At 39.1% G+C, this 25,086-nt stretch overlaps 1 protein-coding gene across 3 annotated transcripts in view; it reads left to right on the top strand.

Moving 5' to 3' along the window:
- Birc6 (baculoviral IAP repeat containing 6) overlaps nucleotides 1–25,086 on the top strand; it is a 191,750-nt gene that overhangs the window by 63,536 nt on the left and 103,128 nt on the right. For 2 of the 3 annotated variants that reach the window (XM_032908919.1, XM_032908918.1), the window contains exons 10-20: nucleotides 7,380–7,529; nucleotides 10,791–11,016; nucleotides 13,707–13,867; nucleotides 14,880–14,969; nucleotides 15,424–15,555; nucleotides 17,611–17,789; nucleotides 18,575–18,708; nucleotides 19,332–19,493; nucleotides 19,585–19,716; nucleotides 20,309–20,406; nucleotides 24,220–24,367. In XM_032908919.1, coding sequence (XP_032764810.1) covers nucleotides 7,380–7,529; nucleotides 10,791–11,016; nucleotides 13,707–13,867; nucleotides 14,880–14,969; nucleotides 15,424–15,555; nucleotides 17,611–17,789; nucleotides 18,575–18,708; nucleotides 19,332–19,493; nucleotides 19,585–19,716; nucleotides 20,309–20,406; nucleotides 24,220–24,367 — 1,612 coding nt within the window. Of the gene's footprint in view, nucleotides 1–7,379; nucleotides 7,530–10,790; nucleotides 11,017–13,706; nucleotides 13,868–14,837; nucleotides 14,970–15,423; nucleotides 15,556–17,610; nucleotides 17,790–18,574; nucleotides 18,709–19,331; nucleotides 19,494–19,584; nucleotides 19,717–20,308; nucleotides 20,407–24,219; nucleotides 24,368–25,086 lie in introns of all 3 variants that reach the window. The other variant, XM_032908920.1, reaches the window with a different exon arrangement.

Below are 25,086 nucleotides of genomic sequence, written 5' to 3'. Positions count from 1 at the left end.
TTCATTGATGTTGAGAGAGATTAGGGAATAGTGATTGTTGTTTCCTGTTATCTTCGTATTTGGAGGTGAGATTATGTTTGTGTGCTTGTCTTCTCTTTGTTTTTTTTTGCAAAACGATTAGTTTCTTGCTTTTTCTAGGGTGTAGCTTGCCTCATTGTGTTGGGCTTTACCATTCATTATCCTGGATAGGGCTGGATTTGTAGAACGATATTGTGTAAATTTGGTTTTGTCATGGAATATCTTGGTTTTTCCATCTATGTTAATTTGAGAGTTTTGCTGGATACAGTAACCTGGGCTGGCATTTGTTTTCTCTTAGGGTCTGTATGACATCTGTCCAGGATCTTCTGGCTTTCATAGTCTCTGGTGAGAAGTCTGGTTTGATTCTGATAGGTTTGCCGTTGTATGTTACTTGACCTTTTTCCCTTACTGCTTTTAATATTCTTTTTTTGTTTTGTGCATTTGGTGTTTTGACTATTATGTGATGGGAGGAGTTTCTTTTCTGGTCCATTCTATGTGGAGTTCTGTAGGCTTCTTGTATGCTTATGGACATCTCTTTTTTTAGGTTAGGGAAGTTTTCTTCTATGATTTTGTTGAAGATATTTACTGGTCCTTTTAGTTGGAAGTCTTCACTCTCTTCTATACCTATTATCCTTAGGTTTGATCTTCTCATTGTATCCTGGATTTCCTGTATATTTTGGGCCAGTAGGTTTTTCCGTTTTACATTATCTTTCACAGTTGTGTCAATGATTTCTATGTAATCTTCTGCTCCTGAGGTTCTCTCTTCTATCTCTTGTGTTCTGTTGGTGATGCTTGTATCTGCGGCTCCTTGTCTCTTCCTTTGGTTTTCTATATCCAGGGTTGTCTCCCTTTGTGCTTTCTTTTTTGTTTCTATTTCCATTTTCAATTCCTTCACCTGTTTCATTGTGTTTTCCTGTAAGTCTTTCGGGGATTTTTTTGTTTCCTCTTGAAGGGCTTCTACTTGTTTATTTGTATTTTCCTGCCTTTCTCTAAGGGAATTTTTTATGTCTTTCTTAAAGTCCTCCATCTTCATGATCAAATGTGATTTTTAAATCTAGATCTTGCTTTTCTGGTGTGTTTGGATATTCAGTGTTTGCTTTGGTGGGAGAATTGGGCTCTGATGATGCCATGTAGTCTTGGTTTCTGTTTCTTGGGTTCCTGTGCTTGCCTCTTGCCATCAGGTTATCTCTGGTGTTACCTTGTTCTCCTATTTCTGACAGTGGCTAGACCTTCCTATAGGCCTGTGTGTCAGGAGTGCTGTAGACTTGTTTTCCTGTTTTCTCTCAGCTAGTTATGGGAACAGAGTGTTCTGCTTTCAGGCGTGTAGTCGTTCCTGTCTACTGGCTTTCTGCTCTTCCCGTGGGCAGAAACCAGAAGGGCCTGCCCCTACATCTCTTGGGTCCCTGTGGGCAGGGGGCCAGGACGGTGCTAGGCATTTTCCTCTAGAGTCAGAAATGTGGGCAGAGTGTAGTCTCCTCTGGTTTCCCAGGTGTGTCTGCCCTTCTGAAGGTCTAGCTCTCCCTCCCACCGGATTTGGGTGCAGGGAGCTCTTTGACTGGGTCCCTTCAGATCCTGGTGCAGTCTGGACCTCAGGCCTCCTGCAGCTTGACTGCCCCTATCTTCCTGTGCCCAGAGGCCCTATACAGTTTCCTCTTTGGCCAGGAATGTGGGCAAAGGTGGGCAGAAGTGGCGGTCTCTCCTGCCCTGCAGTCTTAGAATTGCCCACACATCTGGGCAATCAGCTCTCTCCACACGGTTTTTTATTTTTATTTTTCATATTTTGAGACAGTTTTTTTTTTAATTATGTAGCTCTGACTTAGTGTCCTAGAACTCTTTTGCCTTTTAGTTTTATGTAATCCCATTTGTTTTTTTTTCCCTATTCATTTCTTTTGCTTTTGTTCTGGTCTGAAAAAATCTCTGCTCATTTCATGTTCTGAAACGGTTGTCCTTTGTTTTGTTTTAATAGTTTTCTTTCTTTTTTTCTTTGTTTTTGTTTGAGCCAGGATCTTATTCTGTAATCGGCAGGCCAGGAATGTATTAGGAGTAGTCTCGGTTAGCTTCAAACTCGATCATTCCTCCCCCTTAGTCTCTGAGGTATAGGATTAAAGGTATGAGTAATCTTGCCTAGAAGGGTTTAGGTCTTATATTTAAGTCTCATTTTCTTGGAGATGATACAGTTGAGAGACAATGATCTAAGTTTACTCTTCTGTATGTGGGCATTAACTTTTCTCAAAACTGTTTCGTTTATGGGTTTGGTTTTTTTTGTTTTTGTTTTTGTTTTTGTTTTTTGGTTTTGAATGGTTTTGAATGGATGTATGCATGTCTTAGGTTTTCTCTTTTTTGTGTCCTTTTATTCCGGTGTCAGCTGACTTGATTATGACAGTTTTTGTATTATGTTTTGTTATTTTCTGTATACGTGTGCTTTTTACATATGACCATATGCTCATGGAAGCCAGGGGATCTGTTTGCTGTCCTGTATTATGATTCTTTTGCCGTATTCTTTTTTTTTTTTTTTTTTTTTTTGGTTCTTTTTTTTTTTCAACTGGGGACCGAACCCAGGGCCTTGTGCTTCCTAGGCAAGCGCTCTACCACTGAGCTAAATCCCAACCCCCTTTTGCCGTATTCTTAAGACATAGGGTTTCTCACTAAACCTGGAATTAGTTTAATCATGAGCAAACCCCAGTGATCCTTCTGTATTCATACAGAAGGCCGTAGTAGATATGGGCATAGAGCCCATTGTTTCTGCCACCCTTCCATTGAAAACAAGTTTGTTTATTTGCTGAATTGAGTCTTCTACATTATATAATGACCTTCTTCACTGCTTTTAACTTCTTTTGATGTTGCCAGTATTGTTAATCACACTCCTGCTTTCCTTTGGCTTGTGGTTTGCATGGGGTATTCCCCATTTTTATTACATTTCTTTGTAGTTCCATTGCATTCATTTCATTACTGTTAGTCATAGGTCATAGAAGTATATGGTGGGTTTCTGTAACGTGACATAGAATTGAGTCCCTACTCAGTCTTATATTTAAGGCAATTAGGATAGGAATGGTCTTACTACAGCTATTCTACTACTTTTTTTTCTAATTTTTTTTTATTGTCCCTATAATTTCTTTTTGTAGTTTAATGATTAATATTTCGGTATTTTGTGCTATTTAATTGCTCAATTTGGTTTGCTTATGGATACTGATGTTGTTACTATAAATGTGGGGAACATTTTTATTATTCTAACAAGTTGTTTTGAAAATATAGTAAGTTCATAGGATTGTATGAGTAAGAACAGGAGACACTGAAATGATAGTAAGTTCATAGGATTGTATGAGTAAGAACAGGAGACACTGAAATGATAGTTAGTTCATAGGATTGTATGAGTAAGAACAGGAGACACTGAAATGATAGTTAGTTCATAGGATTGTATGAGTAAGAACAGGAGACACTGAAATGGTTCAGTGGGCAAAGGCACTTGCCAGCCACCCCAGATTTCACCCCTGTAACCCACATGGTAGAAGCAGGGAACCGGTTACTGGAAAGCATAAATATAGACAAAATAAATGTAATAAAAATTTAAAGGAAAGGATAAGAACACAAACGAGTAATGAAAGCTATTTATAAAATCTTTGCAGTTGTGTTCCATTCCTGTCTGCATTTTCAGAAGTGTTTCTCTTTGCATTTTTATATTGGCTTGAATTTGTATGACTACTGTTATCATTAATTTGTATGTGTTTCTGTTTTTCCTTATTCCTTCATTTTGGAACCCTTTCCTTAGCTTTTGTAGTAGAATGTGTTAGGAGTGGAAGCTGTAGTAGTGGTAGATCCTGTAACCTTAGTGAGTCAGGATCTACCCTGCTCTCCAACATGAATTCAAGGGCAGCCAAGGTTACTTGAACAAAACCAAAACAAACAACAAAACCAACAACAACCACAAAAAAAAAAAAAAAAAAAAACAACAAAAAAAACCCCTGACTGTTAAACATATTCCTTCAGCTTTTGTTTGTATGGGAAAGTATCTCTTCTTTGTTTCTAAAAGATAGCTTTTTAGTTACAGTGTTGGAAATCTTTGTTTGTTTCAGATCTTTGAAAACTTGCTATTTTCTTACCTTTATAAAGTTTCTGTTCAGGCAAGCTTAGTGTGCTTTAATTCCATCAGTCCTGTGGCAGAGACAGGTAGATTTGAGTTTGAGGCCAATCTGGTTTACATAGAACATTCCAGGTCATCAAGGAGTGAGATCCCATTTCAAAACAAAACATAAAACCCACAATGTTTCTCTTCAGTGGTCAGCAGTCAAGAAAAGTGTAAATTGAGCGCACAGATGGGTATGTTTCTTTCCTCTTATAGTCATGAGAATCTTTTACCTTTCATCTGTGAGAGATTGGTTATATAATGTCTTGGTGTTGAGTTTGATAAATTTGACCCTTTTGTGCCTGGATATTTATACTATTTAACTTTGGGAGTTTTTCTTTTAATACTGTTTTAACATAAACTTTCTACCCATTTTTCCTTCTCAAGTCTGTCTTGAACAGCAGTCCCTCAAATACTTGCTGTTATATTATCCAGAATTTCCTGCCGTCTTCCTTTCCTCTCAGATTGTCTTTCTCAGGTAGCCTGTCTTTGAGTTGAGAAATTCCTTTGTTTTATCTATGCTGTTTTGCTGGGTGGTGCTGGCTCACGCCTTTAGTGGAGGTGGATCTCTGTGAGTTCAAGGCCAGCCTGTTCTCTGGATCCAGTTCCAGGACAGCCAGGGCTACATACACTAAGAAGCCCTGTCTTAAAAAGTTAATTTTTTAAAGCTGAGTATAGTTTTCAATTCAAACTTTTTTTTCCGTCTGTTAAGTTTCTCTGTTAGAACATGGGAATATGTTGGTTTTAAATATTTATTTTTGTTATTTTGGATTATTGCTTGTGAATTCTTGTATCCTTAAAGGCCAGAAACAATAAGATCTCTTCGAGGAAGAGTTGCAAGCTGACAGTGATGCTGGGAATGTGACTCTAGTCCTGTGCTAGAGGCACAGTCAGTCAAGCCCTTTGCACACCACTATCCTTCCGGCCCCTGACTATTACCGGTTTGCATGTAGCTCTCTCATTGAACCTGAGCAGACTTGAGGGGTAAAGTTTCCCATTAAATTAGTGAAGTTTTCCCCCACCTATTTCTGCCTCTTGATTACTGGGATTAAAGATAATATGCCACCAAGGCTAGCTCCCTTTCCCTCTTCCTCAATAAGTGTCCGGTAACTTACCTTTCTTGGTACATCCTAATTTATGGCTGGGCATTGAGTATTACAGAAGCTCAGTCTGTTCTCCTCCTAAGGGTTGTTGTTGCCTAGTGAAGTCTGTTTTCTTTGCAGTGTGTCATTGCAGATGGCTGTCCTTATTTTCCCCCTTGGTTTTTATTTTTAAGGCTTGTTTGTTTATTTTAATTTAAAATTTACACAGGTGTATAGTGTATTTTGATTATAATTATATCCTCCCATATTATCCTATTTTATCTTCCTCCTCTTTGTATTCTTTTACACACACACACACACACACACACACACACACACACACACACACACACACACACACACCGACAGACAGAGGCAGGCACAGTCCCTCCCTCCTTGTCTCCCTTCCTCTATTTCTCCCTCCCTCCCGACAAGATTCCACACCACACATATACACACACCCTCTGCTGTGAACAGGCATCACAGCCAAGGCAATTCTTATAAGGACGACATTTATCTGGAGCTGGCTGACAGGTTCAGAGGTTCAGTCCATTCTCATCAAGGTAGGAGCATGGCAGCATGCAGGCAGCCATGATACAGGAGGGGCTGAGTTCTACATTTTCATCTGAAGGCTGCTAGCAGAATACTGGCTTCCAAGCAGCTAGGATGAGATTCTCATTGCCCACACCCACAATGCCACACCTACTTCAACCAGGCCACGCCTCCCAACGTGCTACTCCTTCTCTCCCTCCCTCCTGAGTTTAAATAGGGTTGCTTTGTTGCCATAAGAGGTTTGGAGGAAGGATTGTTTCTTACTGTTTCTGTGTCAGAATACCTTAGAGTTCGTTCAGATTCTGTGTCTCACAACTTTATGCAGACTGGTCGTGTCTGTTTCTGCCTTTATTTTCTAATGGGACTCCTCAAGTTTCTTTTGCATTGATGTGGAGGCTTAATAGCCTGGGCTGACTTGGGGCCTCTCTGGTTGTTGCTGACCATTTGTGAAGCATCTAAGGGTTATGTGGGTAGAGTTTGTCCAGCCCTTGGTACTTGTCTTGCTACTTGTAATTCTGATAGATGCTTGGTGTTTAGTGCTTTGCTTGTTCTACATGAAACTGTAACCTCAAGTAGAATGTCTTGTTGGCATCCACTTGAAACTAACATGTTTTAACTGTTAAAGTTTATAGGTCACATTTCCTTAGGAAGTGGCAGTGAGTTGCCTGGTTTTCATGATTTACCTCCCCTTGGTTGGCTGTAGGTCTTTATAGTCTCTCATATATACACATACATATATGAGGAAAAAGCCGAGTGTCATACTCTATAAGGTATATAACTATCAAAGTTTATGTATAAAGTATATTTTATACATACACATATATAGCTTCTCTTTTGGAAGTGTAACTACATAAACTCATGTTACAGTGGAACATTATTTGTAATCATGGATTTTTGTTTTTAGTTTCACATATTTGCTGAGTTTGCTGTAAGTTTTTATGTGACAGTATGAAAACTAGAAATTTGATTTGCTTGGTAAAAATTTCATTGTGAGCACATCCAAAGTTAAAAATATTTGTTTATTTTTATTACTCCTGGAATTAAGAGATTAGGCTATGGATGTTAATATATATAGATACTGTGTTAGTGTCCCCTTCTATAAGATAACAGACCCTGCCTTCTTAAAGGTTTTTAGTAAAGTTTAGATAAATTAGTTAAACTATTGTGTTCTCTAATGTAATGAGTATGGGAATAAATACCTTTTAACACATGTGTATTAATGTTTTGTGTGCATGTGTGTGTCTGTGCATGTGCTTGTGCCCTTGGAGAGCAAACAGCTGTAAGATCCCCTGGAATTGAAGTTACAAGTGGTGTGAGCCACCATGTAGAAATGTGGTAGAAATTGAAGCCAGGTCCTGTGCATGAAGAAGTGCTTTTAACCCTAACCATCTTAGTAGTCTTGAGATAAATCTCTGTAAGCTATTTTCTTTACTAAATTGGTTTTGTCATTGCAATTAAATTCCCAAATTATTTGACACAAGTAACTGCTATAGTGTTTATCTAGGTGTCAAGTACTATTAGGACAAATTGTGAATTTTAAATAATATTCCACTTAATTAAAAAACTATTTTCTATGTGTTTGTTGATGAAATTTTACTATACTATAGGTGGTGAGCTTCATTTTCTCCAAATTGGAGGAACCTGTGATGATATTGATGAAGCTGATATTCTGGTAGATGGATCCCTTTCTAAAGGAATAGAACCATCTTTAGAAGGTTCCAGACCTTTATCAAATCCTTCAAGTCCTGGTATTTCAGGTAAGATACTTCTTTTTTTAAATAATTGAATATATCCTTGCAATATTCTTTCTTATAATAAAGTCTTCACTGCTCTGTTTAGAAAGGCATTCTTTGAGTGGCTTATTATTACACTCTTTCTGGTAGCTGAAAATGTTATACAAACTTGGTATAGAAAGAAAGGATTTTCATAGACTACTCTATTTGGGATGTCTGCCTAAGAAGTCAAAACATCATTTCTCTTATGTTTTTGTGAATCCCCCCTCCCTCTCTTTCCTTCTTTCCTTCTTTCCTTCTTTCCTTCTTTCCTTCTTTCCTTCTTTCCTTCTTTCCTTCCTTCCTTCCTTCCTTCCTTCCTTCCTTCCTTTCTCCCCCCTCTCTTTCTTTCTTTCTTTCTTTCTTTCTTTCTTTCTTTCTTTCTTTCTTTCTTTCTTTCTTTCTTTCTTTCTTTCTTTCGTGTGTCTCTGTATCTGTGTGTGTCTTTGTCTGTATCTGTATGTGTACCACAGCACTTGTGTGGAAGTCAGAACAAACTGTAGGAGTTGGTTCTCTCTACTCCATGAGTCCTGGGACTGAATCCAGGTTGTTAGGTTTGGTAGTTGGCACTTTTACCCACAGAGCCATCTTGCCTGTGTTTTTCTCTCAGTACATAGTTTTTAGTTTAATCAAGGAGTACAAGGTGAAAGAGAGGGACTTTGGAGCTGGAGAAGAGGCTCAGCGATTAAGAGCACTTTCTGGGGGTTGGGGATTTAGCTCAGTGGTAGAGCGCTTGCCTAGGAAGCGCAAGGCCCTGGGTTCGGTCCCCAGCTCCGAAAAAAAGAATCAAAAAAAAAAAAAAAAAAAGAAACTTTCTGCTCTTCTAGAGAACTAGAGTTCATTTGCCTTCAGCAGTTCATTCTTCCTCCAGTAGATCTGATGCCTCTGCTTTCCGAGGGTGCCTGTATTCACATGTACATGCTCACATAAAGGCATGTACACACACACAGAATAAAAAAAATGAATCAGAATTAGAAGGAACATTAAGTAAGTGTAGAATCAATGGAGTGGAGGAGCAGTCTTAATCATACATGTAATTGAATAGCTAAGAGGTATTCTTACTGCTGGGGTGTGTTTACATTGTCACTGCCCCATCTCCAACTCCTGGATAGCACTGTGTGCATTGTTTCGGTGGTCACACCCTCCATGGCCGAACTCCAGTTACAAGTCTGTCAGTATTACCTGAGCGGAATTGATCCGTCACCTATGTCTCTTGACAAAGGGCTGGGTGGTGTTCTCTAGTGACTTGCTTGCTACTTTTGCTTTTTGTTCCTATCCTTACTCTCCTGCTTTTAGAGTTAATTTTATAAAAGAATTAGCAATAGGATGTTAATTCCAGCTCTTGGCTTGAAATAACTATAGGTTGCTGCTAAAAAAAATAGTAATTTTTAAAATAACAATGCTTCTTTAAAAATAAAAAAGGTTTTATTATGTAGCTGTGGCTAGCATGGAACTTACTGGGTAGACCAGGTTGGCCTCCAATTCAGATATTCACCTAGTCCTGCCTTCTGATTTACTGGGATAACAGGTATATGCTACCATGCCCAGGAAAACTTGAGGATTTCTTTTAAAATATATTTTTAAAATTGTTTATTTTATGTGTTTGAGGTATTACCTGCATATATGTCTGTGCACCAATACCACATACATATCTGATGTTGCACAGTCCAGAAGAGGACATTAAGCCCCCTGAAACTGGAGTTACAGACAGTTGTGAGCCAATGCTCCTAACCACGGAGCCAGCCCTGACTTATGGCATACATAGTTTTGTTTCATGCTCTTGATGTTTGATGTTCTCTTTCCCTTTGTCTGTCACACTTTATCCAGTCCATTGTCTGTTTCTTCCTCCTCCCCAATGCTGCAGATCAAAGCCAGTGCTTAGCGTATGTCAGAGGAGTCCTCTCACTGACCTCTACCCCCTCGTATCTCTTCCTCTCTATATCCAGTCATTCCTTCTGTGGGTTGGTAACTCTTAGCGTGTACCACAGGTTATCTTTTCAATCTGATGTTTAAAAGAGATTTAAGCAAGGCGTGGTGGCCCAAATTGGATTCCAGTATTCAGGAGGCAGAGACAGCATAGATTGGTTGATAACTGTGGTTGCAGGCTAGCCAAGGGGACATAGTGAATTCTTTTCTCACAAACAAAAGAAAACAAAACAAACAACAAACAACAAACAGAAAAGAAAAGGGCCAGAGAGTTAGGTCGGCAGTGAAAAATGCTCACTGCTCTTGTACATAACCTGGGTTTGATTTCCAGTACCCATCCAGTGACTCATAGCCCCCGTAATTCAGATCTGACACCCTCTTCTAACCTCCACTGCTACCAGGCATACCATGGTGTACATACACACATGCAGGCAGAGATTCATAAACAATATTTAATGGAGTAAATTTTCACAGAATACTAATAAACATTTTAAAGTGCAGCAAATAAGTCAATAAAAGAAGCTTAAGTCATTTTCAGTGAAAATGTGTTTAAGAGTTAGATGTAGTGTTTCACATCTTCAATGCCTGCACTTGAGAGTCTCAGACCCTGGAGTAGGTGATTTTGAGGCCAGTTTTGTCCACACTGTGAAACTCCGACTCAATTCCTCCCCATAAAAAAATGTTAAAACACATGCTAAATGGGAGTAATATCTAAGTTGTCATTTATTCTTTATGATATCTGATAGTTCAACATTTTGGTGTTTTTCTCTCGTATAAAAAGTAAACTTTTGATGATCACTAGTTTGTCAATGTAGTGATTTTAGTAATTAGTTGCATAGAATATGGTCATTTTTGATGTTTATTTGCTGCTGGCGTGTCTAGAAGATGTCTTTATCACAGAAGAGAAAGATTAGTTCATTCTTTGGCCGTTTTACATGATTATAAAAGGGCATTTCTTATGTTATTGCTGCTACCTTGCATTTGCTTTGTCAGTAGCATGTTACCAAAGTTACCTGATCTGATCTGTCACATGTTACCAAAGTTAGTCACTGATCCGAGTGTGCTGATTTGTATTTTAGTACCATTGGCTATGTTGCCTTCAATTATTCGCCCTTTTCTAACAGACTGGATTTGGGAGTACTGAGTCTGAGTTGTTCCATAGCCAGTACTGTGTAGTATGGAATAAAGATTCCTTAGCTTATTTGGTTTTTCATACATTTGGTAGTGTTGTATTTTGAATAGATAAAACACGTGTACTAAAATAATGTCTTTTCTTTTTCTTTTAAAATCTGTTTCAAATACTGCACTTACACTGTTAAGGAGTTGATTTATTGGTGGACCAGCCTTTTACACTTGAAATCTTGACGTCTCTAGTAGAGCTAACTCGATTTGAGACACTGACTCCACGATTTTCAGCAACTGTTCCTCCATGTTGGGTAGAAGTTCAGCAAGAACAGCAGCAAAGAAGGCACCCTCAGCATCTGCATCAGCAGCACCATGGAGATGCTGCTCAACACACCCGGACTTGGAAACTGCAGACTGACAGGTATGAGGCTTCTCCAAGGAGCTTGAGAGCCTTGTTAGAAGTAACATGGAGTTCTCAGCTCTGTTGCCATTTCTCCTAATATTGGTGTATTAATAACTTTCTCCTTGTATTTGTCATTTCATTTTGGATATTCCTGTATTACTTTGACTTGTAAGATGATAGATGACCTACTGTTTGTTACTTGATAGTTCAGTTTTTTTAACAAATATTTACTTAAATACCTGTGTGTAAAACCAATACTTGTGTGAAACAGACACTTGTCTTGTGAAAGTTGTATTTTAGTGAGATATATCCTATGCTATATAGTTATAGTTCAAAGGTGGCTGTGATTTTAGATTAACCTAGAGGTTGGGGAGGGGAGAAGACATGCGCAAGAGAGAGCACCCCTAGAAAGCTCAGTATAGAGATACTGAAAGCAAATTATTAAACCCCTGACTTAGCATATCTTACGACTTGTAGAGTAAGAAAACCACTGTTGTTGGAGGGTTGTGAATGTGGTAGGGAGAACTCAGGTAAGGTCCTACTTCTACACTGTAGGAGGTGAGGGGTTAGAGGCCTTTGAGCACAGAACAGCTTTGACCACAATAGATAGTACAGGATTGCTCTTGAGTCTTCTGTAGGACTTGATAGCAGGTGGTCATGGGTATGGACTGCGGTGATGGTAGGTACTGATAGATGCAAAGACTTGAGTTTGGTTCTTGAACTGTTGACGGTACCTCAGAAGATAGTGATAATGATGGAGAGGGTGAAAGGAGGAGTGGGAATCTGGATATACTTTAAAGGTAAAGGGCACAGAATTTAATGATATATTAACCTCTGGTGTGAGAGAGGAGAATTTGTAGCAGTAAAATAGATGAAGTAAGAAATTCTTGTTTTACAATGAAGATTCCAGGATCTCATTCCTAGATCTAGGTTGGGCCCAGGAATCTTGAGGTAATTGATACATTATAGAAGCCCTCTGAAGGTCAAAGGCAGGTACAGATTTCTGAGGTAAGACCAATGCCTGAAGTTTCACCTTTAAAAAACAGGGGCTTATTTTTATCCATTCATATATGTATGTCTGTTTGAGTGTATGCCTCCTGTATGTGTATGACCATTGAGGCCAAAGAGGCTATCAGATGCCTTGTTACTGGAGTTAGTGGCGGTTATGAGCTGTCCAGCATCGGTGCTTGTAAAGGAGCTTTGGTCCTCTGGAAATGTGTTCTTTTAGCCACTGAGCAACCTATGCAGCTTCTGTCCCCTCCTTTTTCCTTTCCCTTTCCTCCCTCCTCTTCCCTTCCCTTTCTTTTTTCCCCTTTCCTCCCCCTTCCCTCCCTCCTTTTCTTTTTTTTTTTCTGAGACAGGGTTTCTCTGTGTAACCCTGACTGCCCTAGAACTCAGTTTTATAGAATAGGCTGGACTCAAACTCAGAGCTCTGCCTACCTCTGTCTACCAAGTGCTGAGATTAAAGGTGTGTGCCACCACCACTCATTCTCCCCTTTCTTTTATTTTTTTGTTAATTTTTTTCTTTAAAAAAAAAACATTTTTTACTTAATCACTTTACATTCCGCTCACTGACCACCACCCGGTTACTCCCTCCCACAGTCCTTCCCCTCATTCCCTCCTCTCCTTCTCTAGGCAAATAGGGACCTCCCTGGGTATCCCCCTACCCTGACACATCAAGTCTCTGTGAGGCTAGGTGTGTTCTCTCCCACTGGCCAGATGAGGCAGCCCAGCTAGAAGAGCACATCCCACTTACAGGCAATAGTTTTTGGGATAGCCCCGTTTCAGTTGGTCGGGACTCACATGAAGACCAAGCTGCACATCTACATATGTCTGGGAAGGCCTTGGTTCAGCCTGTGTATGTTCTTTGGTTGATGATTGAGGCTCTGAGAGCCCTAAGGGTCCGGGTTAGTTGTTCTGTTGGTCTTCTTAGGGAGTTCCTATCCCCTTAGAGGCTGCAATCCTTCCTTCCATTCCTCCATAAGAGTCCTGAAGCTCCATCCACTGTTTGAGTGTGGGTGTTTGTACTGTCTGTATGGGCCAGCTGCTGGAGAGTAGGGAGGGGGTGTTCAGGATCAGGCGTGAGGAAGGACAGGAGAGGTGGCTAGGTACCCTTATAATGGATGGAAATATATAACATGGTTGTGAGGAGGTGGGGGGGAGCATCTCTAGGAGAATACAGAGACCTGGGATAAGGGGAGCACCCAAGAATCAATGGGGGTGTCCTTAGCTGTGACTCACTTCATTGGGGATATGGAACCTGAAGAGGCCACCTCCTATAGCCAGGCAGGACCCCCCACCCGTGGAGTGATAGAGACACCAACCCACCCACAAAGCCTCCAGCCCCAAAAGTTTATCTTGTCTACAAGAAATGCAGGGATGGGTGATAGAGCAGAGACTGAGGGAATGACCAACCAGTAACTAGCCCGACCTGAGACCCATCCCATAGGCAAGAAGCAGTCCCGGACACTGTTAATGATACTCTTCATGCTTGCAGACAGACGCCTAGCAAGGATGTCCCCTTTTCTTGTTTTGAGGCAGTGTCTTTGTGTTTCAGTTTTGTTTAGAACTCTGAGTTCTGTGTTTGCAGGTATGCAGCACCACACTTTGGTTGGAATATGTAAAACAAGGAGTAGAAGAGGTGATGTGATTTTGGTATATAAAGGAAGATTTTCACTTTATTTAGCATTTTTTACCTTATCTGACAGCAACAGCTGGGATGAACATGTGTTCGAATTGGTTCTACCTAAAGCCTGCATGGTGGGACATGTGGACTTCAAATTTGTTCTGAACTCGACCATCACCAGTGTGCCCCAGATACAAGTGAGCCTGCTGAGGAACAGAGCCCCAGGCCTAGGGAAGGCCAATGGTAAGAGCTCAGAGCACCCACGGAAGACCTTGCGTGTGCTTAGTCCTTACAGGAGCTGGGCTGGGTTCTGGTGACTCTTCTGCTCCCCAGAGCTGCTGACCTTTTATTTTTTAAAATCATTCAAGAGTCAGAGTCATCCAAAATACATTTCAGATTTTTCCAGTAACTCAGAAATTTGCAGAATTTATGACAGTAAATAGTTTAATCATGTCTTTTGTGAAATGACATTAGTTCCACTTTGGTGACTGCCAGCTTTACTCTTTGTCTTTTTAAAGAAGACTTGATGGTAAGAAAAACTGTTTTGAAAACTATTATTTGACAGTAGTCAGTCCAGGTAGCCCTTTATGTAATGCCAGAAATAATAGCAATTTTTCATGGATTTACCATGGTAGGAACTAGATATTACGTCTTACTACTTTTTTTTTTCTTTTTTCTTCCTTTTGTCTTTGAAAATTCATTAAAAAAATAGAGTATAAATTTAATATAAAATGAGGACACTAAGAGTACAAAGATTCTAATGTGAAAATGTTCCTTTGCCAGAGCTTTTTTGTGTGTCTGCATACTTAAGTGGTGTGTGTGCGTGTGTGCGTGCGTGCGTGCGTGCGTGCGTGCGTGTATCTGTGTGTTTGTGTGCTCTGTGTATTCTCATGACATTTTCATTTAGTGAGTCTAGACTTAGGTAGTTGGTACCTTTAAAACTTTGTAGGTATTTGTATTGTGCAGCTCAGGGACAAACTTTTCATTTAGTTGCCAACAAGTTATAACTTCAGGGAAATATTTTATTACTATTTGTAGAGAAGACAAAATATAAACATTGAGATTCATTTTTTCCTCTTGACAGCAACTATTGTATAGCATCTATGGTGAAAATCCTAGTAGTTCCCTGTTTAGCAGAAGATTTTAGAGTTTTAGGCACAAAAAATTATTGATACTAAACAAAATTAAGTTTATTAATATTTTTATCCTCTAGAAACAGCAGTAGATAGGCAGATCACCTTTCCTTTGTCTCCAGCTCTTAACATTGAAGTGGAACAAAATGGGAACCCGTCCCTGGTTGATTTGAATGAAGAAATGCACCCCATGGATGTAGAGGAGTCACAGTGTGAGTTCAACCACAGAGCTGTTGTCCCTGGCAGTAAAGAGTAGTGATTGTAATGCATCCTGTGGGAAGACTTCTTGTGGCTTGCAAAAGCTCGGTTTAAGAGTATGATTAAAAATAACCTGTAATTCTGCTTTGGCAATGTGCTGTAACTTCCATCTCACTCTTGTGAATATAGCAGTACTAATACTTGTGTTTTAGTCTTTACTGCCTTGCAATTTGAAATCAAGTCATGATTCTGTAGATCCTCTTTTCAAAGTCAAGGTGAAATGTAAAATGAGAGTGGAAAACAACGCAGCAGATAATTGATTATACTTTCTTAGCATGGTGATGATTTGTTTGAACACATTTTATGTACTGTATTTTATGTGGTGGTATCATATGGAAATGGGATGGATATATCTTTATTGGATTTCTGATAATTCACTGAAAGAAAAATATGTATTTTTCTTTTTAGGTCTTAGGTTATGTCCATTCTTAGAGGATCATAAAGAAGATATTCTGTGTGGCCCAGTATGGCTTGCTAGTGGTCTTGACCTATCAGGTCATGCTGGGATGTTGACATTGACAAGCCCGAAACTTGTTAAAGGTGAATTAACATTTTATAAAAGTAGAGTAAACAATGCCAGCACAATAAGAAAGACGCTTTGAAAACTGACCACAAAAATGCTGTTTTGATTAGATTTTGATTAGAACTTCCAGTAGCTTCCTATGTGTGAGGTTATCACTATCATGAGTACCTGTGTATATGAACTGACTCTAGGTTTTTCAGGCCTGCCTTTGTGAGTCTTAGAGATAGGCTTATGTGGCTTCATCACAGTTTTGTGTTTAGGAAAGTAAGTGCATGGTTTACATGGGGTCCAGCTTTTAGTGGGTGGTCTTGAAACACACACTCCTAGGTAAAGGTAGGTTCTGTATATACAAGTTTCATTGTATTTCTCGACTGTATGTCATTTGTTAAAGGTTTGAGATATTGTGATGTATTTGGGTTCATTCTGGGAAGTATGGTAAAAAAACCAAAGTATGAAAAAAAAACCAAATCTTTTATATTATTTAGAGTATAAATTAAACTTGTAAGGGGGAAAATGTTTAGATAAAGCAGGGAGATGTTATATGGCATGACTAAGGAAACTCTTAGTGTTTTGCAGTATTTTAATATTTTTTTCTTCCCGAATTTCCCCATGAGGTCATATTTTATGTGTCTGTCTGTCTGTCTGTCTGTCTGTCTGTCTACCTACCTACCGACCTACCTACCAACTACCTATCTACCTACCTACCTACCGTTTTTGTGGCTATGTAATCCTGGTATTGATTATGTAAATCAAACTGGCCTGGAACTCAGAGATACATCTGCCTCTACCTCATGAGTGCTAGAATCAAAGGTGTGCGCCACCACGCCTGGCCCTCATGATCTTTAAAGTGATAGAAGCAGTGATGGTGGAATCTAATGAAGAGTATACAAGTGTGAGTTGTGTCAAAGAAAAGTTTGAAACAGAAGATTGAGATGGAGCCTCACATCAGATCCCAGTAGTCGGGTGTGTTACTAAGAAGAGTGTATCAGAACAGGAGCTCCTCGGGTCAGAGGAAGACAAAGGAAGTGTAGTCCAACACTGAGGCAGGCAGGGATGTAGAGTACAGCAGGTGTGTTTCTCAGCTACTAAATATGTACTACCTGCTGCAGCAGTAGTCTGATGGTTTGATTGTTAGGCCTATTTATTTGAGGATATTTTTTGCAACATTTTACATTATAGGTGGAATCTGTGATCTCAGTTTAGTTACAACACACTAGACAATATTATAGGGTTAGTAACTGTTGAGTGCTTTCTTGATAAGAGATACAATTACAAGAGTTTAGTTAACACCAAGGTTATCATATATAAGAAGAAACTGAAATGCAAGAAGAAATTTGTCACATGCCTGAAAGGGGCACATTAGTCACCCAAACATTTTTTTCTTTTCACATAAAAAGTTTTTCTTAACTGAGGTTAAAACTATATCTTTGATTTTTTAACTATAACTATTAAAATGTTTTGTGCATGTGTTCAGATACATATATAACTGGACATCCATGAAGGTGAGATAAGGGATAGTGAGGTGGCACAGAGGCTAAGAGACCTGAGTTTGATAGCAGCACCATGTTGGGCAGCTCATAACTATTTGTAACTCCCATTCTAGAGACATGAACACCTTCTGTCTTTAAGACACTGAACACACATGCATAAGGACATACTCTCACACACACATAAAAATAATTAACAGATAAAAATAAGCATTTTAAAAAGGTCACATAGATCATAGGTCGTATGCTACCTTAATCATCTGTTGACAGTAGTCCCTTATAGACAATTTACTTTGTGGGTTTTTATTTTTTATAGTTTATAAAACTTTTACCATTTAAATAAATAATGTCACTGGAACAGATAGGTCAAATAATTTCTGTAGTCACAATTTTCTAAATTGACTCTCTGAGACTTTTATTTAAAACTTTTTTTGGCTATCATACCAAAAATTGTTCCATTATGTGATCAGATGATATACATTGGAATTTCTGGCCTTGTATATTTTTCTTTTTATGGAGTTAGTGCTTAATCTTGCTCCACGATAATGAGGCAATAAATTATTTTCTCAATCTACACTCATCCAGGCATGGCAGGAGGGAAGTACCGTTCATTTTTAATCCACATCAAAGCAGTGAGTGACCGAGGAGCAGATGAGGTGTGCAGCAGTGGCCTGCGTCCTGTCGTGAGACTTCCGTCTCTGAAACAGCAGGGTCACAAGGGATACTCACTGGCTTCCCTCTTGGCAAAGGTTGCAGCAGGCAAGGTATGAACCTGATTTTGAATGCTGTTGCGATTTGTTGGAAGGGGTGTTTCTCTTGGTTAATAGTTTGACGCTTGGTCTACTTATAATTTTTTTCTTGCAATGATTTCAGAATACATACAATAAACTAAATATTTTCACTTAACTTTGGGTAAGTAATTAGCTTTTATAAACTATAATGAATAAGGACTATTTTTAGAAGGTACTTTGCTTTAACTCATGGCTTTTTTGTTCCAATGACATTTGAGAAGGCTGTTGCTAAATAATTTTAGAGACAGCCTTGAACATCATGGTTAAGTTTCAATACGTACTCAAGTTTTTCATACTTGTCTGAGTGTAGATTTTTCTGAAGTTGGGTTTTCTTTTTTTTCTTTTTTGGGGATGTGTGTTATTTCTTTATCATCATCATCGTTATTATTAATTATTATTACTAAGAAATGTTAGCATCGGTATCAGTACCCATCACTTTGTATTTTCATAGCTCTTTGAGTTTATCAAGGCCTTTATCATAGTTAGTCCTCAGCAGTGGCTGAGTTAGGCTGAACAGGAGATGGTAGGCCGAGAAGATGCTGTCTCTCTGTATGTGTTAGATTTTTGTAGCTGGGGATTGGACTCAACATTTTGGTTTTTTATTTTTAATTATTGGGCTTTAAAATTTTTGACTGTATATTTTTTCTGTTAAAATTTTGTGGAAAAATTGGCATTTATCATTTGAATCTGAAATTTTTACTGGAATCTTATATTTTTAGTTTGATTTCTTGTCTCATTATTGTTATTAAATTATTTAGGAAAAGTCATCTAATGTTAAAAATGAAAGTGCAGGAGGCACTCGTAAGTCTGAAAACCTGCGGGGCTGTGACTTACTTCAAGAGGTGTCTGTCACCATTCGGAGATTTAAGAAGACTTCAATTTGTAAGGAAAGGTAATCCATTTCATTAATCTGCTATTCTTTTCTTTAGTTGTTGTTTTGAAACACGTCTCAAGTACTCCTGGCCTGATATTGAATTGATGTCTTGTCTTGTACTCCTACATCGTAAGCATTTAAGGTGTGCCTCTCCATATATGAGATTTTGCTTTTACAATAAAAGGATAAACAAACACGTGATTGAACTTCTTCTCCCTGGGAAATGCTTGTTTCTCATTCTCTGAGTAAGTTGCAGTTGCTGAGGATGGTGACAGTTGCCTTTACTGCTTTGCTTGGTCCTGTGTAATACTTACTGTGTGTGGCAAAAGGTGAGAAATGTAAGAAGCGTGACTTAAAGACACAACTACATTTTCTTAGGTCACATCATTGTAAACTTGTGTTGCTTTAAAACAGCATTCAAGTTATTCTCTTTTGCAGTGTTAGGGCCTTAAACATGGCTGGTAAATCTCTACTACTGAACTTCATGAAAGCTTTAATGAAACACTATATAACCCTCTATATTGCATAGGAGTAGTATGATTGTTCTGTTTTCATTGGTGTAAACACATTGTATTTATATGTATAAATTACATGTATAAAACATGTATAAAAACACATGTGTCCATATTTTCTCTCTTTAGGGTTCAGCGTTGTGCCATGTTACAGTTTTCAGAATTCCATGAGAAGCTTCTTAACACCCTGTGTAGAAGATCAGATGATGGGCAGGTCACAGAACACGCTCAGAGTCTTGTGTTGGATACTCTCTGCTGGTTAGCAGGCGTCCATTCAAATGGACCTGGCAGGTTAATAATTTGGTTTTGCTTGCTTTAATGATTAGCCTTTGGCTGTTAGGATTCAGAGTCCAAAATGAGTCTGTTTGCTCTTGTTTTCCAGCTCAAAGGAAGGAAACGAGTGCCTGCTTTCAAAAACACGAACATGTCTTTCAGATATTGTACGTGTTTGCTTCTTTGAGGCAGGACGAAGTATAGCCCATAAATGTGCCCGATTCCTAGCCTTGTGCATTAGGTTGGTGTGTTTTATTTGAAAGCATACTTCGTAACTTTATTTGTGTTTTGGTGCTCATATCTTGTCTATAATGGGATTTGATTCTCATCAAATGTATGAGTAACTTTTCAATAGTTGATGATTCTTAGGTCCTAAAGAAGAATTGGGGGTTTCTTAGGGTGGAATGCAATGTTAAGTCAGCTGGGCTTAATTACTTGGTGAGAATTTGATGAGTTTAGTAGCCCTCACTCTTGCTGTTTGATTGTCCATTGCCTTATCCTTGTTACTTCACAGTCTTGCTGAATCTTCAGTTTAAACCCTGAAACTTTACTGCCTAGGAAGTGTTTAAGAGGGATGAATCTGTGTATTAGCGCTTCTTAGTAATGGTAATGGTCTAACCTGAGGGAAAACTCTTGCAGACGTGGCTTTTTTTTTTTTTTTTTTTCCTCGTAGCTGGTGTCCGAATCCAGGGCTTTGGGCTTGCCTCAGTGCTCTACCACTGAGCTAAATCCCCAACCCCGGCTTTTTTTTTTTTTTTTTTTAATGACAAATTTAGAGTTTAGTTTAAATCACAAATAATGTCTTTAAATTCTCTTTATGAACAATTTTCCAGTAATGGCAAATGCGACCCCTATCAGCCTGGATTTGGATCAGTTCTGTTGAAGGCTTTACTTGACAATATGTGCTTTTTACCAGCAGCAGCAACTGGTGGTATGTAAAATTACTTTAATAACAAATATTTTAGTGAATAATTTAACAGTTATTTTGTTCTTACTGTAGCTTATCTGGATTATTAGTCCAGTTTTTGTTATTGGGTATGTTTATGCTTGTGTGTAGATGCACCTGTTTATGTAGGTGCATTTGCAGGGGACATCAGAGAATCTCAGGTATAATTTTTCAAAAATGTTGTTTAATGCCTGATGGTGGTGGCACATGCCTTTAATCTCAGCACTTGGGAGGCAGACACAGGTAGATCTCTATGAGTTCTAAGCTAGCCAGCCTTGAACAGAGTGAGTTATAGGATAGCTATGGCTACACAGAGAAACCCTGTCTCAGGGAAAAAATGTTTTCCACCTTACTTCTTCTTTTTTTAACCTTTTAATCAGTTCTTTGTGAATTTCACATCATATACTTCAATCCTACTCATCTCTTCTTACCTGCTCTCTGCTCTTGCAACCTCCCACCAGGACAGAAAAAAACAATCTTGTATTGAAACTGGTGTGTCAACACGTGTCCCACAGGATCCCCTTTGTCTGCACTTCTTTGCTGCAAGTGTTCATTACAGCGAATCATTTGTCCTTCACAAGGCCTCTGGCTTCTACTACACTATCAATATTGGGATCTCACTGGGACTCCTCTTGGATGTTGTTGCCCTGTCTCATGAGATCCTGTAGTTTTAGATTTGTAGGGCTGGCCCCTTCATGGACTCATGCAGTTCATAGATGGAATAGTTGGGTAGGCTAATTCAAAAGATGTTGGATGTGGGCCCAAGAGGGATTTGAGCTGATTAGCCTGCCAGCTCTCCTGCACCCACACAGGGTTGGGTTGGGGATTGTAGAAGCTCTGCAGCACTTCCCTGGCTAGGTTATCCAATGCCCCAGATGCCCTCAGGGCTGACTCACCCTCTCCCATGCCTTTAGAGCCCAGCTTGACTGTGCTGCCCAGGTGATATTCAGGGCCTATTCTCTCAAGTGCTGCAGCAGGCAAGAAGCTGGGCCGCCTTACAAGCTCTCATACAGGTTCACTTGCACACACTGCCCCTTCACACCTCTTGCAACCACGGCCAGCTGTTTTGCTGCCCAGGGAAGGTAGGTGTAGACCCCACTCTCCTGAGTTTTGCAGCCCGTGAGGGATAGGGCCATCTTTCCCACTCTCTTGACCCCATTTTAGAGCTGCAATTTAGGGCTCCTGCTGGCACTATAGACACTAGTTAGTAACTTGTGGTTTGTTAAACATTCTGTTTAGTAATAGGAGGGACAGGTGAGATGTCTCCATAGTTCAGGATGCTTGATGCTATGCCTAGTGGCTTTAGTTCCATCCCTGGAAGCCACATGGTAGAAGGAGGGAACTATCTCCCTGATATTCTGCTGTAATTTGTTCCTCCAAACTCAGCACACACACTTGGGTCTCTGCACTTGTGCTGTTCATGTGCATCCACACGTACATTCATAAACACACAGTCAATAAAGAGGATTTAAAAATTAACAATTATCAGCAACAGATGAGAGGCACAGTAAGTTTCAGGTCATATTGACATTGCTTTTCTGCAACCTTGAAATTATTAAATTGTTCAATTGTTCACTGACTGTGATCATGTGTCACAGACTGCAGTGCCAGAAATGCTAGGGAGATGTCATAGATAAAATAGTTCGGATGCCATTGCGTGTGTGTATATATTATATGTTACTGAGAGGGACCGAGGCAAACTGAGTGCCCCTAAGTCCTGTGAAGAGTTCATTCTTTTAAGAATAAATGTCATTTTAACAGCTATCCCCACTCATAGTACATGTATAAGGTAATAGAGAATTTGAATTAGTTCTTTTGCTGTTACTGTGAAGGATCTGACTTAGCCTTTTAATCTGTGTGTGTGTGTGTATCTGTTTTTCTTTTGTATAAGGATTTGCCTCCATGTAGTATATTGTGTCTTCAGTGTCCTACGTGGCTAGAGGGGCGGCAGACCCTCTGGACCTAGAGTCATGGGATTGCGGGCTGCCATAAGGATATTGGGTATCCAACCTAGGTTCTATCCAGTGTTCTTAGACAGTGAGCTGTCTCTATAGTCTAGTGTTTTTATAGGCATTTCCCACATTGTCTTATAATATTACAGTTTATTCATTTATTTGCTTACCTAATTATGAACCCAGGCTTCCTTAACTTGAGGCTGTCCTTAAACTTCTAGTCTTGCTGCTCCCACTTCCCAGGTGCAGAGATCACAGAAATAGTACTACTTCTGTTTTAGAAGTAGTTAACTCATTCATATGTTTCTTAGGGATTTGACCTTTAGGAGAAATCTGAAAGCTGGTTGGCAAATAATGAGGATTTTTATTACCTTAGACTGTTTATATTTACCTTGGACATAATTTGATTTAAACTGTTAAGTATATAGGCAGTGGTTCTCAGCCTTCCTCATTCTGTGACCATTTAATACAGTTCCTTGTTTTCATGGTAACTCCAATGTTGAAATTATTTTGTTGCTACTTTAAAACTGTAATTTTTGACATTGTTACACATCATAATGTAAATATCTGATATACAGGATATCCAACATGTAACCACCAGAAATCTGCGCCTCACAGATTGAGAACCACTTATATTGGATATGGCATTTTAGATTATTTTGCTCACTGCAGTAACCTTTGATTTTTCAGTTTCTTACGGATTTTTAGTGGTGTGGATTATTTTGGGCATGTACTTAGTACTAAAATTTCTTTGCTTAGGACATCTATCTAATGTGTCATGGTCCTCCTATTCATGCTGTATGGTTATATCTGACTGACAGACTAGAGTACCATTCCATTCATTTGCTAAAGTGTACTGATTGAAGCTCACTGCCATCCAGTGTTTAGAACAGTTTTGTATAGAGAAGCAGTATGTCAGGAATATTGATTTGTATAGAGAAGCAGTATGTCGGGAATATTGATTTGTATAGAGAAGCAGTATGTCGGGAATATTGATTTGTATAGAGAAGCAGTATGTCAGGAATATTGATTTGATACTTCTAGTCTCTGCTTTTGTGACTATTCACAAATGTTCTTTCTCACACTGAAATAGTTTTATTTTTTTGGAGCTAGCGTTTCTATGTAGAACTTGCTTTGTACACCAGGGTGGCCTTGAGATCTGCCTGCCTTTGCCTCCTGAGTCTGGAGTTAAAGGCGTGCTTCATCATGCCAGCACATTGTTGTGCTCTTTTTTTTTTTTTCCGGAGCTGGGGACCGAACCCAGGGCCTTGAGCTCGCTGTTGTGCTCTTTTGTGTTGTTGTTTTGTGTTTTGTTTTTGAGATGGGGTCTTTCTATGTAGCCTTTTCTATCCCGGTGCTTGCTCTGTAGATCAGGCTGGCTCTGAACTAAAGAGCTCTTTCTGCTTTGCCTTTCATATGCTGAGATTAAAGGATGTGTCCACCACCATGCCTGGCGTGATAGACTGTAAATATCAAGTTTGATTAATATACCTCCTGAAAAAATGTTATAAATTCCTTTGGAAAACATTTCTACATTTATGGATGGTAGGTCATACGTGCCACAGTGAATACATGGAGTTCAAGACAATCTAGTGTTGGTTCTGGGGATTGAACTCAAACTTCATTGGGCTTTCTGACAAGTGCCCATTCTTGTTGTGTAATTTTACCAGCCCTATTATTCTTAAATTAAGACTCTTTCTCAGGATGGGGTCTATATTATTCATGTCTAGAACTCTTTGCTTTCTTCCTATGTTGTTAAGATTATCTTTCTACAAAGGTAGCTGTATTTTTAGATGTGTGAACTGAGGTGAAGAAGAAATAGACATGGTTTCGCTGTTGTCCCCAGGGTCTGTCTATTGGTATTTCGTACTGCTGAATTATGTTAAGGATGAAGACTTGGCTGCATGCAGCACAGCGTGTGCAGCTTTACTCACTGCCGTGTCCAGACAGCTGCAGGACAGGCTAACACCACTGGAGGCTCTCCTTCAGACACGGTAAGGGCCGCCTCTTAAAGTGTGAGCATGGGGCACAGAGCTGCTGCTCAGCGCTAGGTTTGCCTAAAACATTGTTTTACCTTAAAAAGTATATTTACGTTCTGCTCAACATTCTAAATATTAGTAGTCTAAGGTCCTCTTTTCCATGTTTTCTCTGGAACCATTCCCTTTAGGTATTAGCGACAGTCTATAATGTTTACACAGAGAGCTAATTTTAGTTTTTAAGTTTATTTTATGTGTTTTTTTATTTCATTTTTGTTTTTCTGCATGTTATATCTGCACTATATGCATGCAATATTCGTAAAGGCCAAAAAAAAAAGAAAAAGTGTTGGATCCCCTGGGACTGGAGTTACAGATGGTTATGAGCTGTCATTTGGGTCTTGGGCATGAATCCCAAGTCTTCTGGAAGTACAGCCAGTGATCCTAACTGTTGAGTTATTTTTCTGACCCTAATTGTATTTAATGTTTAAGGATACTTTGCTTTGTTAATACAAGGGGCATTTAATGTTATTTGTTAATGGTATAACTTTATAGGTATAATTCTGTAACTCTCTTGTTACTTTTACATGAAATTCTTTTGTCTGCCAGTTAGATTTTTAAATTTTTAATTAATAGTGAAATAACAAAAATTTGGATTTAAATGTTTTTTTCGTCATTTGCTTGGGTCCCTCTACCTTGAGACATGGTTTCTCGGTTGTAGCCTAGGCTGGCCTGGAAAC

This window comes from Rattus rattus, chromosome 7 (genome assembly GCF_011064425.1).
Source record: "Rattus rattus isolate New Zealand chromosome 7, Rrattus_CSIRO_v1, whole genome shotgun sequence".
NCBI classification, from domain to species: domain Eukaryota; kingdom Metazoa; phylum Chordata; class Mammalia; order Rodentia; family Muridae; genus Rattus; species Rattus rattus.
The sequence above is the reverse complement of the archived record's forward strand: the minus strand, read 5'-3'. Positions and strand labels throughout refer to the sequence as shown.